General features: G+C 43.6%; 3 protein-coding genes across 3 annotated transcripts in view; all 3 read right to left on the reverse strand.

Moving 5' to 3' along the window:
* The window catches only part of LOC110085191 (unconventional myosin-XVB), a 70,667-nt gene extending 63,751 nt beyond the window's left edge, over nt 1–6,916 (reverse strand). Inside the window, exons 1-6 of the mRNA XM_072990542.2 lie at nt 6,767–6,916; nt 4,268–4,313; nt 3,613–3,737; nt 2,850–2,967; nt 1,840–2,015; nt 287–383 (exon numbers count right to left, since the gene is read on the reverse strand). Of these exons, the coding sequence (XP_072846643.2) occupies nt 287–383; nt 1,840–1,988 (246 nt within the window). The 5' untranslated portion in view covers nt 1,989–2,015; nt 2,850–2,967; nt 3,613–3,737; nt 4,268–4,313; nt 6,767–6,916. The remainder of the gene's footprint in view (nt 1–286; nt 384–1,839; nt 2,016–2,849; nt 2,968–3,612; nt 3,738–4,267; nt 4,314–6,766) is intronic.
* LOC144586229 (unconventional myosin-XV-like) lies at nt 3,609–12,319 on the reverse strand. The gene is made up of 8 exons (XM_078384067.1): nt 12,312–12,319; nt 11,075–11,216; nt 10,101–10,235; nt 7,798–7,923; nt 7,496–7,573; nt 6,767–6,915; nt 4,268–4,313; nt 3,609–3,737 (listed from the first exon to the last, which is right to left on the reverse strand). Exons 1-8 carry the CDS (start codon nt 12,317–12,319, stop codon nt 3,609–3,611), a joined length of 813 nt encoding a protein of 270 aa, XP_078240193.1.
* On the reverse strand, nt 11,329–17,386 carry LOC140704557 (unconventional myosin-Ic-like). Its single transcript, XM_072990543.2, has 4 exons — nt 17,229–17,386; nt 15,083–15,196; nt 13,902–13,960; nt 11,329–13,802 (listed from the first exon to the last, which is right to left on the reverse strand). The coding sequence occupies exons 1-4, from the start codon at nt 17,334–17,336 to the stop codon at nt 13,649–13,651; spliced, it is 435 nt and encodes a 144-aa protein (XP_072846644.1). The 5' UTR covers nt 17,337–17,386; the 3' UTR covers nt 11,329–13,648.
* Nucleotides 17,387–18,580: the final 1,194 nt, after the last annotated feature.

An 18,580-nucleotide genomic window follows, 5' to 3' on the forward strand; every position in this document is an offset into this window, starting at 1 on the left:
GATAGGCAATAAATTGAGTTGCTTTCCTTCCATCAGTTCTGCTCTTATCACAAGTGTCTGGAAGTCTCTGACCCAACATAGGACAAGCCAATGGTGATGAAATATTCTTATTTCCTATAGCCACCAACTATCTGTATGCACTTGATGGGGCTGGTCTAAAAATCTCATCCCATCCTTCGTTACTGCAAGAGTTAATTATTACTTGCCTTGCTGCTTCTCAACCCAACCTTAGAGCAGAAAGCATCCTTCTCATGGAGTTCACCAAACGATCAGCAGCACCATTTACCTGGTAGTAATGCCTCCTTCTATGAATCAGTGGCCTAGAGATGAGCATGGCCACCCTAAATTGCACCAAGGTCTTCTTCAGTCTTTGGTAGCGTTTCCTGAAGGTTGCAAAGGAAGAGAAAAGGAAGTCATAAAATAAAGAGAATGCTGTGGGAACATGAAAATCTCTGCTCTGGTGATACCAGTGTAGTCACATTGGCAAAGACGTTTTTGGCACATGAAATATTCAGGTCCTAGGGCTACAGAACCACATTAAAATTACATCTGCTACTTTATACTCCATGTACACGTTAATAATAATAATAATTAGGACTTATTTAAACTTTCCAGAAGGCAAAACCTTTCTGGAAAGTTAGATTCTTGTCCAAATTGGCTAATGTCTTCAATTAATTGATATTTTATCCCAGATAATCCCAAATCAGTAGTTTATTTTTTAAAAAAAATTGGTGGGGAATGCAAAATAGAGAGGCTGATATATTCATTCACAATCCTCTCCCCAGCCAACATTCACAGAGAGTTTTAATTCAAAAAGCAAGCCAAGGGCAAATCACATGGTTTTCCCAGATTAATGTTCCAGTTTCTACCCAGATCCTGCTCCCAAATGTAAACTAATCATCTTCAGTTCCTTGCTCCATTCATCAATTACCATAATCTCCACACATTACCTTCCAAATAAAAAGAAGTGCTATACAGTTCTAGAGGGCGGGGTGCAAAAAGCTGGGTAGGAAGCAGGAGGTGCCAACAGCGGAAACAGAGGAAAGGGACAAGGAAGAAAATTAGGAATGGGGATAGAAGGGAAGGCAGGACAAGGCAGGCTCTGAAAGTAAGGGAATCAGAAGAAGGGGACCTGGACAGAGAAAGGGAGAGAGGCAGCAGGGCTGTGTCTATGCTGAAGGAGCGCTCTTCCCCTTTTCCCGTATTGTAGTTTCTGGGGAGGTTGTGGTTTCCTCCACAAACCCAACATAGATACTTAGAGGTAGAACTGTAATATTACAATGCAGGGGGACTCATAAGGATCTAGAGGAGTCGTACCACGTCCCTAATCCCCAGACTAGTCTCTAAGACACAGTTCAGATATATGGAGAAAGACTTCTAGTCTTTTTTTTTTTGGGGGGGGGGAAACAAACATAATCTTTCCTTTCATGCTTGTTCATCCCTGCCTGTCCTTCTGTCAGTGGTTCCTATTCCAAATTCTCAGTATTTTCCCTTTCCCTGCAATTAAGTACATGGAAAGTAACAAGGGGATCTGGGGGCCTGCAGTGTGCAGGGACAGGAGGGGTTCACTCTTCCCTTTACACTGCAATCTGCTTTGAAAGCCACTCCCTACAATGTAATTCAGCTGATGGGAAAGCATTCCTTTGACAATAGTGAACACTCTGGGCTCTGGGGAACAGATGAAATGCCTGGGGGAAGAGGTTGAAGAATGCCACACTCACCAGCCAGGTCTACTGGCTTATACAAGAACTGAATGAAACTTGATCTTTCAGTGTTGAGAGTAATGTGGCCCATCTAAGCCTCACAACAGCACTATCTGCTTCACCTTTGCTTTCTGACCTTGCCAGGTGCCCCCGGAAATAAGCCTGAATGACTGTGACCTTCTTCTGGAAGACCTGGAACCGCCTGCGATTAATGAGGCCTCGCAGATTGCGCTGAAGGGTAACAATGGCCCAGCTCAGTTTTTGGTTCCATCGCTTCTCTAACATCCGCCTGGCTTTCTCTTTCAAGAACACCTGAAGAAAAACAGCATGCAAAAGAAACACATTAAAAAAATAGCAAACACAGAAATTTATATATGTTTATCCTAACATTGTGTGTGTGTTCTGCGCCATCAAGTCAAAATCAATTTATAGTAACATTTTGGCACCAGGTCAAAACCTTCCTGTTCCAGGAGGCTTTTAATTGAAATAACATCAACTGTGGGTCCGGATGGCAATTTTTAGAGTATCTATTTTAATTGTATTTTAATCGTTTTATCTTTTATTGTATTTAAATTGTTGTAAGCCGCCCAGAGACCTTTGGGTAGAGTGGGCAGCATATAAGTTAAATAAATAAAATAAATAAAAATAAACCTGAATAGGGCTTTCAAGGTAAGATATTTAAGAAGTGGTTTGTCCAATTCCATGCTCCCAGTGAGTTTCCATGGCCAAACCGGGATTCGAACCCTGTTCTCCAGAGTCCAAGTCCATCACTCTATCCGCTACACCACACTGGAAATCCTGACATTACCTACCCCAAATGTTCATCACAAAAAAATGGCCAAAGAAATGCTTAAAACCATTTAAGCATTGTGATTACCCCTGGCTTGGAAATACTGGATTCTGAAGGTTTGTGGGAACAGCAGTGTTAAAAGAAAGAAAGAAAGAACTTTGCCAAGACTGGCTGGAAGGTCTTGTTTACTTGTCTTTTTATCATAGCTAGTTTGGCTCTAAACATATGGGGCTCCCATCTAACTTGGCAATGGGGAAAAGAGCAACGGTCCAATACAAGCCCTGTGAGCTGGACACTATCAATGGATGGTCTTAGAGAAGATGCAGGGCAGGCAAAACGTAGACCAGACACACCACCTTGCTGGCTCCAATCTGATAGAGATCCGACAGGTCTCCCACTGCACGTGAAAGCACTGCAGCGCAGCCCTCTCTCTCAGGCAAGCCACTCTGTCCTCGGCCAGCCAGGACTCCATACCTAATGAGCAGAAAGGAGATGAGCAGCCCTCTGACAGCACTACTGCAGCACCACAGGGAATGAAATAAACCTTGGGGCTTCAAGGGTTAGGGGCAAAATGTGTATTTTATTATCTAGGGGCCCCCTCTGGAAACTAGCTGAAAATCTCTGCAGCAGGCATGGGTGCTGTTCCACCACCACTCCCTAAACCTAACCCTTTGTCAACCTACCCAAGATGCTGAGAAACAGCCTGCAGCTGCAGTCCAAGGTCACCTGAAGAGCTGCATGTGGGGATTAGCCAATGGGTGCCCCGTTCCAAGAGCAGACAATGTGAACTTATTTTCTGCAATATCCTCCTCATAAGAAACCCTCTGCTCTCCGAAATCAGAGAAACTCCCCTGCAAACTCTCCTGCGAAGTATAATCAATTGCTATACCTTTTTGGATCATCAGTATAGTTTGAAATGAATTACTCCTCGAAAACCACCTGTGTATTTTAAAATCTTTTAAAAATCTAAAGTGATGCAGTCACTGTTTTATTGCCTTGACTGTTTAGTTTAGCATGTTTAACTTAACTATAATTATCGCCTCTTAAATGGTGTTTTACGGGTGTGCATGTTGTTTTATGATATTGCACTGAAACATGTGAGGTAAGCAACAGCTTCACCTGATTAGAAAATGGCGGAATGGGATGCGGATTGGGTAGCCTTCTTTCCTGAGGCATATGGCCTCCAAAATCGCAGAATGTCTTAGCTGAGAAGACACATACTCCGCATCAAAGACGTCTGGCACCTGAAGTTCAAAGGAATGAGCTGTTCAGTGAAGCATGGAAGGAGGATGCATTTCCAAGCACAGAAAATAAAAATAGGAACTCTGACAAAATTACCACCACCAGGGGCCAAAGAACACTAAAGTGCTAGCTCCCTGCAACCCATGTTTCATGTATCACCACATGTAGCTTTCGTCGGGCCAGCCTGAGCCCATGTAGAAGAAAGGTGGACCAGTTCAGGCAGAGCCCAAATGAGGTTCCTCAGAACACCCATCTTTACCCCAAAACTGTATGTATGTATGTATGTATGTATGTATGTATGTATGTATGTATGTATGTATGTATGTATGTATGTATGTATGTATGTATGTATGTATGTATGTATGTATGTATGTATGTATGTATGTATGTATGTATGTATGTTATAGATGTGTATTTTTATTACTCAGAAAGTCTACCAGTTTCCTCAAGGGGGCAAGGGAGGCACTTTTGCCTTATTTTGCCTTCCCAACATCTCAGCCCCACACCCACCCAGTTTCAGAACCTTTCTTACCTTCTTGGAATTAGGCTTGAGGCACCGGACAAAGAAAATGTGGCTCCTATAAATTACAGAAAAAGGAATTAATAATTTAAAAATCACCAAACTCTCTTGAGCCCTGACACAGACTGAAAAAGGAAGGCTGCAATAGCCAAGGCTCAGCCCTGGACTCCTTTTTTCCCGGCCTCTGAACACCCACCCGCCACAGCCCTGCAGAAGCAATGATTTGTAAGTGATGCTGGGAGATCAGAGTAAGGCAGTGGTCCCAAAACGTTTCCCCCTCACGGCTCCCTTGACTTCCTGGCCACTGTGCCTTCCCAATATGATACTTTGGGCGGAGGAGAAAAAAATGGAAGCATGACTCAAGCCAGGCTTCCCCCTCCTGTCTCCTCCCTCACCCAAAGTATTTTATTGTGGTGTCATGGTCGGTAGCCAGTAACTCAAGGGGGCTGTGAGTCGAAAAAGCTTGGGAACTACCACTCAAATCATCTAGACTTTTTTCCCCTTCCTGTTTCCTTACCAGCATTCTCCTTCTTTTCTTCTGGACTCCTCCCACCACCCAAATGAATGAAATTAAGGTGAAACCAGATAGGACAAGTCTTTAGACATTAGAAATCACGTTCTTTGTATTTATGTTGCTGACTGTAACCTCGCGTTCTGGCTAATGGGTCTGATCCTTGTCATGTGGAATATCACAGTGGGGATGGATTTTCAATCTCTTTAGTAAAGCCACTGCACAAGCTGTGCTAATCCTCTAGGAAATGGACAGGAAGAGGAACTGGCAGGGTAGTGAGACAAGTGGCATCCCAGTCATATTTCCAACACAATGCCAGAGGAGGCCATATTGCCCACTGGATCCTGTCAGTTCCAGGCAGCTAATAATGAAGGCTAATGGGAGACCCGGCCTCATACTGTTGCTTGGTCAGTAGGTGATGGTGCCTTCTGGCCATTTACTTTAACTTTCCAATGGAGAAGCTGTGGCAATTAGTCGCCTGTTAAATTCAGTTCTTGAGGTGGCCCTCTGAAGTTTTAATACCAAACATACTGTAGTTCCGTCAAAGTTATGACACTTGGGGCCAACCTAAAGAACGATGGTAGATTCTAGGTAAACCGCTTGAAGTTGAATTAATCTCTTTTCAATGTGAGATGTTGGCCAGACAATATGCTAATGGCACTAAACTGAATCTATGATTTAATCCAGTACAGTTGGCGCATTCTTAGAAACTAAACTCCCTCAAGAGATAAGAGATGGCTGCTTATTCTCCTGTGGGCTTTCCTCCCCTCTGCCTATTACTAGTTAACTTGCTTTTGTTCTGCGAGGTATAGGTGTTATCTGCAAGTCTGATTGCTCTGGCACACAACTTTGAAAGGGATGTTTGCTATCAGTTTCTAGATCAGGGTCCTCAAACATGCAGCCCGGGGGCCATTTGCGGCCCGCCAGATAATAGTTTGTGGCCCCCACCTTGCCTGCCCCCCCTGAAGCACCCACGCGTCCTCTGCTGTCAAGAATCAAAAAAATCCTCGCCTCGCTTGCTGGCTCTCTCCCAAGACAGCGCCTCTTGCACCCTCCCTCTGGAACTGCAGCCTGCCCGCCTGTCTGCTGGGTGTCAGGCTGCAGTTCTGGATGGAGGGTGCAAGAGGCGCTGTCTTGGGGGATAGCTGGCGAGCGAGGTGCGCTGCTGGCCCTTTTCCCTGAGCGGCCAAGTCGCCACCAAGTGGAGTTTGCTCCAAGCCCATCCTCAAAGAGCACCTCCAAGCCGCCAACAGCCGCTGCCACCGCCTCTTCCAGGGAAGCGGCTCTCTGGCTCTCTTTCTCTCTCGGCACCCCCAGCACCAGCCCGGCCAGTGGCCACCTCAGCATCCAGCGGTGCTTCCTCCTCCTCCTCCTCCTCCTCCTCTTTGTCCTTCTTCAGCCGCCTCGGCTCTGGAGGCTGTCTGGGCTCGCCTCGCAGTTTGCTTCTCTGTTGTGGTTGGGGTAGCTGCTGCTGCTGCTGCTGAGTGCACCTTTTTTTGAGGGGGGCCCTTCAGAGGAAGGTTGCCCGACCTCTGTGTGTGTGCCTGCATGTGCGCACCTGTGGTGGGGGGCACCCCGTTTTGTTTAATTTCGAGGGTACCAGTGGGGGCTTGGTTGTAGCCGGCGACAAGGGCTCACACGCCCCTCCTCCTCCTCCTCAGAGCCCCAGCAGAGCTAAGGAAACTCCTGGGTGGCTTCCTTGGGCTTTTGCTCTGCTTGGCAGAAAATCTGATGCGGCCCAGCCTCACCCAGACTCTGCCTCCATCGGCCCCCAAGTAAATTGAGTTTGAGACCCCTGTTCTAGATACAAAGTAGACATCTCGCCCAGTTTGACCTGACCTCTCTGGAAACAGGAAGCTGATGCACTGATGATCTTCCAAATCCTTATTCCACTCTTCAGTGTTCTCTTCCCTGACCCTCACACATTCCAAAGGCAGATATGGTGGCTGCATTATAAGACAGCTATCAAAAATGGTAGAGGCATGGCTGCATTCTCTCACCTGTCTAGCTGACCAGTGAGATCTTGCAAGGATTCCTGGAATCTAGATACTAAGGTAGAATTTTGATGTTTCAGTCCTTGCCGTCTGGTACCTGGCCCTCTCTGTTCAGTCTGCTGTTCCTTGAATCTCTGGAAAAGGCTGGACACCAGCTTCAGAAGAGAAGATGGACAAAAGAAATCCACAAAATTTCACTGTCATCTTGGAGTATTTAGCATATGACTCTCATTTCAGTGGCCTAACTGCTCTGGGTTTCAGACCAAACTTTAAAGGAGCTATCCAAGATGCAGTAACTATTCTGAGGCACCTTGAACAACGCATATAAAGTTCAGAGTAAAGCTAAAGCAGTTTCATTGCCTCATTGATATCATAGCCACCAACTTTCACTGGTTAGCAAGCAGAGAATCACCAGTAGCTAGAATACAGTAGAAAGCAAAAGGCATTTTCCATACTCCTCCAAAATACTGATTCCACTCTATATATGGTATCCTCGAACAGAATGGATGTGCTCTCACAGGGTCCCATTTTTATCAAAATTTGATCAGGAAATCTATGCGGTAGATGGCACACTGGAAGTATTTCTTTTACTTAGGAACGCAAAGGATACTCACTAAATTCCTTGCTTCTGTCATTTTAGGATGTTTCAGTATGACAATACATATGCTTCTGGGTTACCTTGTTTCTCTAGCATGTATTTGAAACATAATAATGAACATAAACAACTTAACGTACCTTGAGATGGCTGTGGGTGAAAATTTCCAGGACTTCCGGACGTAACTGGTCTTGGTTTTTATTCAGAAATTTGTGCACCTATAAAACCAAATTCTACATCACTCAGCTTGATTTTTAAGAATATGTCTTGAGATCAAATGAGGTAAATTTACACACCCCATGCCTTGCCTTTCATGAAGGACACTCATCTTTGTCCACCCAACATTTCAAACTGTGCTCCCATGAGTTCCTCCACACAACTGAGCACAGGACAAACCTCCAAAGCAGGTTATGCTTGAGGGAGCACACCTCTGCCCATCTACCTGGTAAGTCACTGGTCCTGCATGATGTAGCACAGTGAAAACAGGCAGAGGCAGCTTGGGCTTGAGATAGCAAGGACTGTTTCCGTGGTGGTAATGGCACTTCTGCAGGAAAGTGTGGTCTGTGGCCTGCTTCGGAGAGGACAAAAAAACTTTATGGACACCAAAATAATGTTGAAAACCCAGCACCATTAGGGGCAGGTAGAAAAAGGGTCCCTTTTTCTACATGTTCCACAAATCCACAAATGATCCCAATGCGCTTCTCACGATCTTTCAATGTGACAGAAACATGAAACTACATGACAGATTTGTACTGGTAGATCCTAATCTACTGTAGGTTGTTCAAGGGAGGATGATTAATACTCTTTTCTGTTTTCTCTCTTTCTTTTTTAAGGAAAAGGAAGGTATGTACTCTTATGCTGGAAAAAAGATTATGTAGCTCTTAGAAAGGTAACACACACATACGCACGCACAGAAAAACTTCCATGAGGGAGTAAGTAAGTAAGTGTGTGTGTGTGTGTGTGTGAGCGAGTGAGTGAGTGAGTGAGAGAGGGAGAGAGGGAGGGAGGGAGAGGGAGAGAGAGAGAGAGGCTTAAGGCACGAAAGCAAAAGAAGTGGCAGCCTTGTTGGTGTTCATTATTTTATTTTTCTGACAGTGTCACACAAACATGCTACCACTATACTGTCAGGCCAACTCGGTCAGTCAGTCTGCAAACCAGCCCGCTGACAGATGCCTACCTGGCACCCTTTTGGGTCACTGTCAGGGCTCTTCTCGCCCCTTTGTTTGGTGCAGGTAGGATCCCTCTGTTTTGGTTTGGCTCCGGCGTGTGTCATCACTGGGATCCAACCAAAGCAGATGGCTGGTTATCCCTTTGCTGAAGCTGTTCAATGATCTTGGAAAATGGGAAGCTTCCTTGCCTGGCTTGTGGAGGGGAAGGGAGGGGAAGTTTCCATTTCTTTTTAATGTTGCTAATACCTCAGCAAAGCTTTGAAAGGGCTTTTTAAAAGCAGCACTGATATGCTGTGTCAGTTAGCAACCATTAAAAAGAAATGGAAAAAAACTTCCTCTTCCTTCCTTGGGCCAGGCAAGCAGCAAGGAAATGTCCCAGTCCTCAAGACCGCCTTAGGCAAAGCACAGAAGAGCAGAAGGAAAGGGGAATTTTGTTTTTTGTTTGTCTTCTTTTTCTTTAAGGGGAAAGAAGATCTATCCAGAGTGTGCTTAACAGGGTCGCTGGAGGTGCAGCATGATTGATCCTTGTATATGGATGCAGGCATGGGCCCAAGTGACTACCTGCACCTCCAAGTGAACCTGTTTAGCTTAATTTAAAACTGATCTAGGATTACCGAACCATTTAATTGCACTCACAGTCTCAGTATCTGGGAGGGAATGGGGAGCTGCATTTTTCAGCAAAGGGAGACTACTATTTGCATTCTAGGGGAGGATAATGGCTTCTGCGTAACAGAAGCATTTTCTGAAGGACAGACATTGAAACTAAATCAGACACTGAAACTGAATCTTTTGCAAAATCTGAATAAGAGCTGAGCATTTACTATTCTAATTCTAATGAAAGGCAGTCCAGAAAGACCTTAAGTTCTGTGAAGCCTTTGAAGTCAACATAAAAGCTTACAAAGAGTGGCTGAAGTTGTTGCCTTTTCTTCATAGCAACTCTAAGCATCACAATGAATGCTACAGACATGATTGTTAGAAGCTGATAATGATGAGCATGAGTAATCAAATATGCCAAAGGGTCATTTCAAACACTGAAAGCATTGCCCCTAGATTTGCTAAGTAGGTAGAGTAAAGGATGCCTAGGTAGCATTTGATGCAGTAGTCTACTGTAGGTACAGTAAAGGTCGTCTAAAGGATTGGCTTCACCTATGCTTTAGGTGCATATTAACTGGCATTTCATTAGGAAGGCAAACATATACACCCTCACCTTTGAGTGGTTCTGGCCCCTAGATACATGTCCAAAACCATCTGTTACATATACATTGAGTCTTGGGCTTAGCTTTCTCTTGGGCAAGCACTCAGATTTGCACACAAAACTATAAGGTGTAAGAGTACAGTAACTTGTTTCCAAGTTGTAAATCATGCCATCAAGCCTGCCCCACACACTCCCTGTGGCTGCACCATTTCTTTCTGGAGGGTGATAAAACATCCAGGGAAGCTGTCACAAATCATTCACAGACTTGTCAAATTAGTGTTTATCTATATTCTGAGGATTATAATTAAACGGATAGCCTTCTCAAGCTCTGGCAAAAAATACTCTGCACCACCCTATGCAAGTACAGAAGCAACCCTTGACCTGCATCAGTGACGTCTGATCCTCCAGGACATGCAGGATCCCATAGGGCTTTGCCGCTATCAGGTCCAGGCAGGAAGGGTCCACAGCCATCTTCAACATAGGGCTCCACTGTAGGCCTTCTTGCACATACTCCTCCTAGCAGCCAGAGATATTCCAAATGAAATCCAACAGCCATGATATAAAATACCAATAACCCTAGAATGAGCCGGTGAACTATTTTTTTTTTAATCAGTGGTTTGGTGCTCCCTCACCACTGCACAGAAAAAAGCACTGCTTTGGATAAACATCTGCATTCAGTGTGAAGGGGGAGGATGAAGAGACACATACAGAATGCATGCATGTGGTTTACCCCAGCCGGCAGCATCCAACCATGAAGAGAGAATTCTCATCTCAGACTGGCCAACATACCCAGGGCTTGTCCTCACCCATCCATATGTTGGTATCCAAGGAGCAACAATACCGAGCTTTCTCCATTCAATGCGAAGTTATGGGCAAGTGCTGCTAGACTACAGATGTAATCGGACGGCAGCTCCTGACCTCCCTAGACAGCAGAGTCAATGGCAGCAACATCTGTTGTTGGCCTCCTCATTTTGCATTCCCAGACAATTGTGTACTCGCTAGGGCTGACTTAAGACATTTTACTGCCTGAGACAAAAGGAGAAAAGGGGCCCTCTCTCCCATTTCACTTGAAAAACAGTGAGACTGCCATATAAACCTTCCTTTAGAACTGGTCCTGGGATAGCACCCTCTACCACACCTGAGGGCAGCAGGCCATTTCAGGGAGGACAGTGTGTGGCACATCCAGTTCAGTCCTACAACAGAGGAAATGGCTCAGGAGTGGAAGAAGAATAGCTCAGCAACTACAGTACTGATACTGTCCTTCTCATGGACGGCTTGAATCAGCTGCCTCCTTCTGCCTAATGGCAGAGCTGGCGTCCCGAGCAACCCCACAGGGGCCTGGCATTCTCTTTTACCTCTTCTTCAGCGATGACTCTCCGACTGAAGAAGTGTTGGAGATGCTCATTGGCAAAGTTAATGCACAGCTGCTCCAGACTGTTTACCCCGAGATCCTGCAGATGACATAGAAGGGTCCCAATCCTCAAGACCGTTAAGCGCCTTAGGCAAAGCACAGAAGAGCAGAAGGGAAGGGGAATCACTTCGGATTCAAAAGCCAGCAAGGAAAGGGGCAGATGCTGTGCATGAAGAAAGCCAAGAGACCCTGCTGGCTCTAGCTTATATTTTAGTTACTGGGATGAAGTGGGAAACCAAAACCAAGGGAACCCTCTCCATTCTTTTCCCTTGTACCTTGCCTAGATCTCTACCAAAGGGAGAAGACAGAAGGTGGCCGAGGTGAGGGTGACAGCTTATGTCATCCAAACCATGAGGAAGTCATTTATGTTGAATGGAACCAGACACAGGGTTACATTTATGGTGCTTTAGCCTTCTCCATTTTGTATAAGGAAGCTGCAGCTTGCCCTCATTGGAATAAAGGAATGTTCTACTCATCCTACAAGGGTGGAGGTAATGCTACTAAAGTGCTTTGGCTTCCTTTACTGGAAATTAGGAGAAGCTATAAAAGCCTGGGGCTTTCCCACAGGATACTGTCACAAGTATTCTGTATTTTGGGCTGTTGAGAAAGGTTAAGGAAATTTTTATCAATAAAAGTTTTCATAAGAAAAATTAATGAATCAGGTTTGGTAAGTTGTAAATTTTTTTAAAAAACCCAAATATATGAAAGCCATGACACAAAGAATCAGTATTTAATCTATTTTAATTGGATGCTCAATCAGTGCTTTCTATGTCTAATGGCTCCCTGCAAAACACAGATTATTGTAATATCAAAATGCTTGCTAATTATTCATCAAATACATTACTGATTATCTCTTTGTTAAATTTGTACCTTGCCTTTCCTTCAGTAAGCTCAAGACTTCCCTTCTCTCTTTTCCCCCACAACAACACTACCAGGAATGTCAAGACCACACAGTGAGTTACATGGTTCAGTGGGAACTTAAAAGCAGAATCTGCCTGAATCCAACCACTATTACAATCTTATGGTTCACTGGCTGTTTTGGACTTCACCTCTCAGAAGGCTCAATGGTAAGGGATCCTGGGAGCTGACATCCAATATAGCTAAATGACCCAAAAAATGAAAGCCACTTCCATCTTATGTGAACAAACCAACATCCCTTTGTGTATTAACTGCATCTTCACCTGGTCATGTGTAGGGATGGGACTTTTGTATTTAATGAACTTCCACCCCCATAATTGAGTGGGAACTCTTGAGGCCAAATGATGGGATTAAAAACCTCACAGCAGCATCAGATAGAACTAACCCTTCAGCTGCATTTAATTCCCTCACCCAAGGGTTCTGCAGTCAGCTGGGAGGAAAGCACCCTGCTGTGGTGTGAGAATCACCAGACCCCCTGAGGCTTGCAAATCCCCATGGCAGGGTGAGTTCTGATAAAGGCTTTTGGTAGAAGTTGATTAAATATGAAAGTCCCATTAGTAGTCATGGGAACACATATAGGTAACCTCTGTTGGAATCTGCCCTCCCATAAAGCTTTGAAACGCCACACTGCTGACTGGAGGAACTCTGTCTCTGACCCTAATATGGTAAATAGGAACGCCAATTAGCACTGCATACACCTGGGAGGCAGGAAAGTTTTAAGGGTTGAATCATACTTCCGCACTATTAGAGAGCAGCCAGGTTGGTGGGGCTCGTCAGCCATGGAAAGCAGCTCATCTAGGAGAAGGAAAACTCTGATTTCAAACCTCCACTGCCTTGTGGCTATATCCACTGATGGAAAAGGCTTCAGGAGTTAACCTAGAGGCAAAATCTGGAGCTGGAGTCCCAAAGGCAGTTCCTGTCTTTCTGCCAACTCCTGCGACGTTGCTGGAAACAGTTGTATTGGCTCTTGCCTTTCCATTGAACCATTTCAGCAACATGGAGGGGGGATCTGATGCTTGGGTAACAGCCTATCCTCCATACTACTTTACCCAGGCTTCATGCTCTGGAGAGGACACCTCTCGATGCAGAGCATGTTACCATAGTCTCTCGAGACTGAAGGATGCCTATGGAATGGAGGAACGGGTGAGGGAAGTGAGTGCAGGCTGTTCTACCACATGCCACTATGAGGCTTTTACTCTCATAATTCAGCCTGGGGAGCTCCAGCCACATTTTGGGGGGTGGAAGACCATTATATACAAAAGTTCCATCCACAGTCTTGAGGGATATGTATAAATACAGAGGACATGTATTTCCAGTCCTTGTGTCTGAAGAAGTAGATTTTGATCTACAAAAGCTCACACTGAAACAAATGTGTTAGTATTTAAAGCGCCCTAGTATTTTGTTTTCCTCCTTTCTTTCTTTTCCTTTTTCTATTCCCTCTTTAATTTTGACACCACCACCAAACTGACTGGTCGTGTCCAGGAAACCTTTACAGAGCAGGGGGGAAAAAGATGATCTGCTTACATATTTTTGCTAGCAATTCCAAGTATCAGAATCCACACTAACAAGAACACAGATCAAACACACAAGCTACTCCAAATCACACCATAAAGTGAACAAAGGAAGTGACCTCAAAGCCATGTATGTCTAAAATGCCAACAGTACTGTCCATCTCCAATGGAGCCATCCACTCGTTGACTTTCATAAGCAGCCAATCAAAGAGCAAGGAATACAGAATCTTGGCTATAGCATCCCTGAGTATGGAGAGTGGGAGGAAGAGAAAGAGAAAGAGAGAGATTATTATGTGGATGAAAAGCCTGAAATAATATCAAGGTAAAAGCAGTGGAGGTTACCTGGCATCTATCGCACTTTCTACTGACAATGGGGTGAATATCCGGTCATAACAAGTTTCCTGGGGGGAAAGAAGGATCAGATAGTGAAACCAGCAAGAATTTATACATATATATAATTTACACACACACACACACACACACACACAGAGAGAGAGAGAGAGAGAGAGAGAGAGAGAGAGAGAGAGAAGCTTCTGAGCCACTGTAATTGTATCATATAACAAAGATTACAGATTAGAAGGCCATGGCTGACTAAAATTCTAGTTGGCTGACAAAAGTTCTAGCACTAATATATTTCACTTCATCTCTGCTCCTTCAAAAGCACATGTTCAGGTTTGTCCCCATGAACCGATACAAACTGTACTGCCATGAAAGACTTGTTTCCCTTTGTTCAACTGGTTTTGGAGGTTACTCAGGAATCACATTATGTAAAATGAAAGGTCTAAATCAGAAATGTTTATAGTGGATTTGAACTTTGCCACTACAATTGAATATTGTATTAATTTACTTGACAATATTTGCACTGAAAATCAAAATACAGATAAATACATGCATACATATAGACCAGGTTGCATCCAGGAAAAGTTAGATGAAATCAGTTCCCATTGAACTCAATTGATTTGATGCAAATAACCCTCTGTCTCTTTATGCGCTATACTAGGGGGAAAGCTACAGACTCTGTACCTGTTTCAATAATCACAGCTTATCAGTTACAACAATGGAAGATCCCATGTTTTACTTTGAGACACAAACACCAGATTTTACATTTGTACTGGGATTTTTTAATGGCTCCCTTTTGAAACTCCTATAATTGTAGACTGGAACAGAGAAGTGGTAAATTTATAATTTATTAATCAATGCATCCTCTTTCAATTAGAAAATGAAGGGGATTTTACCACTACAGGTACTGTTGCTATTGCAGCAAATATAAATTAGCATTCACAAATAAAATGTAGCTCTGATGAGCAAAGACAGTTCTAGGAATATGCAATCATGAAACTGTCAATATGTGCACTTTTCAGATATGCCCACAGAAAAACTGCAGGGAAACGTAGAGGAAATGGTACTTCAATCCATTCCCACTCTTCATATCATAGCATAAAAGAGTCAGCATCATTTAACCACAAATCCTTTGTGAAAAAACTAATAGGAGAAAGTGAGACTACAAAGGAAAAGACTCTTACAGTGACACGGTGGGTGATGGCTCTTTGAAGGAGATCTGCTGAAATGTGCAGCAAATTGGCAATAATCTGGATTTCCGTTTCACTAGGGATGACAGCAAACTCAAAGGACTCTTTCTAGTATGTCAAAAACAAAGAAAGATGAAGATAAATGTAGGAATGATTTTTACAGGCAACATTATCTTCTAGATAACCACACACTGTTGTCAACAGGAAAAGAATATTTCAAGGGTCATATTCGAAGTGGAGGGCCAAGGAAGTGAAACAATTTAAAAAATGTATTGGGGCAGTGCATATGCAGTGCATCACTTTAAAAAAATAAAAACCAAATGGGAAAATTCCTCCTGAAAATGGGAGGTGACAGGAGGTAGCCACCAAGGGGAATTTTGTTTGCTTGGCTTTTGACTAGAAGAGAACAGCAAACAAAATTCTCCTTCGTTGTCATCTCCAGTCTCCTTTTGCTTCCTGGAGCAAGTTTTCCATTTGGCCTTTAGGATTCTTTTTTTTTAAGTGGTGAATTACATATGTGCTGCCCTAATACACTTATATATATGTCCATATAGTCAGCCTCAGAGTTTGATCAACTTTAGAAAATAGCCTGGAGTTGGCTACAGCATCCCTTAGTGCGTGCGTGCGTGCGTGCGTGCGTGCGTGCGTGCGTGCGTGCGTGCGTGTGAATGAGAGAGAGAGAGAGAGAAAAGAATCTCAGGGACTCTCACAATTTGCACACCGCTGTAAAGCACATAGCCCTGAGGCTATTTCCACTTTGGCTGGCATTGCTAGTGTCACTGTGAAATTCATATAATCATTGAAAGGTGGAGCTGGAAGGGGCCTACAAGGCCATCAAGTCCAACCCCCTGCTCAATGCAGGGATACAATCAAAGCATATCTGCCAGGTGATTATCTAAGTTTTTCTTGAATGCCTCTAGTGTTGGAGCACTCACCAACTCCCAAGGTCACTGGTTCCACTGTCGTACTGCTCTAATAGTCCAGAGGTTTTTACTGAAATTCAACCAAAATCTGGCTTCCTTTAACTTGAGCCCATTGTTGCATGTCCTGCACTCTGGGATGACCGACAACAAATCTTGTCCCTCCTCTGTAGGACAGCCTTTCAAATATTTGAAAAGTACTATTATATCACCCCTCAGTCTTCTTTTCTCAAGGCTAAACATGTCCAACTTTTCAGCCTTTCTTCATAAGCTTCATTTCCAGCTCCCTGATCATCCTTGTTGCCCTCCTCTGAACTTATTCCAATTTGTTAGCATCCTTCTTGAATTGTGGTGTCCAGAACTGGACATAATACTCAAGGTGATGCCTAACTAGTGTTGAATAGAGACGGACTAGTACAACGTGGGATTTGGAAACTATACTTTTATTGTTGTTGTTTAGTCGTTTAGTCATGTCCGACTCTTCGTGACCCCATGGACCACAGCACAGCCAGGCCCTCCTGCCTTCCACTGCCTCCCAGAGTTGTGTCAAATTCATGTTGGTTGCTTTGATGACACTGTCCAACCATCTCATCCTCTGTCATCCCCTTCTCCTCTTGCCTTCACACTTCCCTAACATCAGGGTCTTTTCCAGGGAATCTTCTCTTCTCATGAGATGGCTAAAGTATTGGAGCCTCAGCTTCAGGATCAGCTTCTATTAATGCAGCCTAAAAGAGCATTAGCCTTTTTTGTAGCCACATCACACTGTTGGCTCATATTTAGCTTGCAATCTAGGACAATTCCAAGATCCTTCTTGCTTGTAGTTTTGCTGAGTCAGGTATCCCCCATCTTGTAACTGTGCGACTGGTTTCTTTTTCTGAGGTGCTGTATTTTGCACTTCTCCCTGTTGAATTTCATACTGTTGATTTCGGTGCAGTGCTCCATCCTATCAAGGTCATTTTGAATTTTTTTTTCCTGTCTTCTAGGGTATTAGCTATTCTGCCCCATTCTGTATCATCTGCAAATCTGACAAACATTCCTTGCACTCTCTCTTCCAAGTCATTAATAAAAATACTGAAGAGCACCAGGCCCAGTGAGGTACCCCACTAGTTACCTTCTCCCAGTTAAAGAAGGACCCATTAATCATTATCCTCTGAGTACGATTCTGTAGCCAATTGTGTATCTATCTAGCCCACACCTAACAAGGATGCAATGCACTATACCTCGCAAGAAGTAAAGCAAATGTTTCCCAGCTGCAGAATGCCAGCAAGCACCCTCCAGATAGAGGTCAGCTGGTCATCAGAGAGGTCTATCATCTGGAGAGCCTTCATCAAGACGAGAAAGTCTAGATCATCTTGCTTTCCTGGAAGCTCACATACTCTGCCCTAGAGGAATCAGCACATTATTAGAAATGACTCTCAATCAAGCATACTATTCATTCTTGGCATCCTGGAACCCTTTTCTTCAACATTTAGTTTAGAAGAGACTCTTTAGATACTGTTAACTCCACTCCCACCATTGTCTATGTTGGGTGGATTGGTTAAAACGCTGTACTGCAGCTAAAACTGTGCTCACGACCTGGGGTTCAAATCCCAGGTAGCCGGCTCAAGGTTGACTCAGCCTTCCATCCTTCCGAGGTCGGTAAAATGAGTACCCAGCTTGCTGGGGGGGGGGCAATATGTAGCCTGTATAATTAAAAAATTGTAAACCGCCCGGAGAGTGCTTGTAGCGCTATGGGGCGGTATATAAGTCCAATAAATAAATAAATAAATAAATAAATAAATAAATAAATAAATAAATAAATAAATAAATAAATAAATAAATAAATAAATAAATAAATAAATAAATAAATAAATAAATAAATAAATAAATAAATAAATAAATAAATAAATAAAATATTTGGAGGGTCACAAGCTGTGTACCTTTGATCTAAAACAGTAGTTACCAACCTTGGGTAATCCAGGTGTTCTTGGACTGCAACTCCCAGAAATCCCAATCAGCACAACTAGTGATGAAGGCTTCTGGGAATTGCAGTCCAAGAACACCTAGATTACTCAAGGCTGGGAATCACCATTCTGGAGCCTAGTACATGGAAAGTCTGAGTTGGAGTAACCAACATATTCTGCAGTGCAAAGAGGAAAACTGGGATTATCCTGGGATTTTTCTAATTAGCTCCTTTTCTTGCTTTGAAATTCAGCAAGATTCCACAGTAGAGGTTGGCAGCTGCAGCCCTTCAAATGCTTTTTGGTGTTTAGCTCCCAATAGTCCATGCAGCCTAGCCCGTAAGTGATGGGAGCTACAAATAAGTGGTATGTTCTCAATGAGAATCTGTACCAGCTTTTCATGGGACTTACCCAATTCACCATGATACTTAAGAGTACATCAAGAGGAATGAAGTTGCAAGTGAGTTTGCTTTTGTTTGGTGATCAGTCATCAGGAGGATTCATTTGCATGCTGACTAGGTAAACTATTTTTTTATCTCCAGCTGTGAAGAATGCATCTGCAATATACTTTTACCACCTCTAATTTGTGGAATCTGAATTAGGTTCAGATGAAATTTGTGGAAGAAATGTCA

The sequence above is a fragment of the Pogona vitticeps genome, chromosome 2, assembly GCF_051106095.1.
Source record: "Pogona vitticeps strain Pit_001003342236 chromosome 2, PviZW2.1, whole genome shotgun sequence".
Lineage (NCBI taxonomy): Eukaryota > Metazoa > Chordata > Lepidosauria > Squamata > Agamidae > Pogona > Pogona vitticeps.

Bases quoted from the DNA above. Each gene is read 5' to 3' on its own strand.
- LOC144586229 (XM_078384067.1), bottom strand. The intron at 7,924-10,100 runs GTCAAGGGTTGC...TCTCCGAAGCAG, and splicing joins ATCAGACGTCACTGATGCAG to GCCACAGACCACACTTTCCT. The intron at 7,574-7,797 runs GTAGATGGGCAG...TTGGTTTTATAG, and splicing joins CAGGACCAGTGACTTACCAG to GTGCACAAATTTCTGAATAA.
- LOC140704557 (XM_072990543.2), bottom strand. From the start codon at position 17,336: ATGAAGGCTCTCCAGATGATAGACCTCTCTGATGACCAGCTGACCTCT. The intron at 15,197-17,228 runs GTATAGTGCATT...TTGACATACTAG, and splicing joins TTTGCTTTACTTCTTGCGAG to AAAGAGTCCTTTGAGTTTGC. The intron at 13,961-15,082 runs GTAAGAGTCTTT...CTTTCCCCCCAG, and splicing joins CCATCACCCACCGTGTCACT to GAAACTTGTTATGACCGGAT.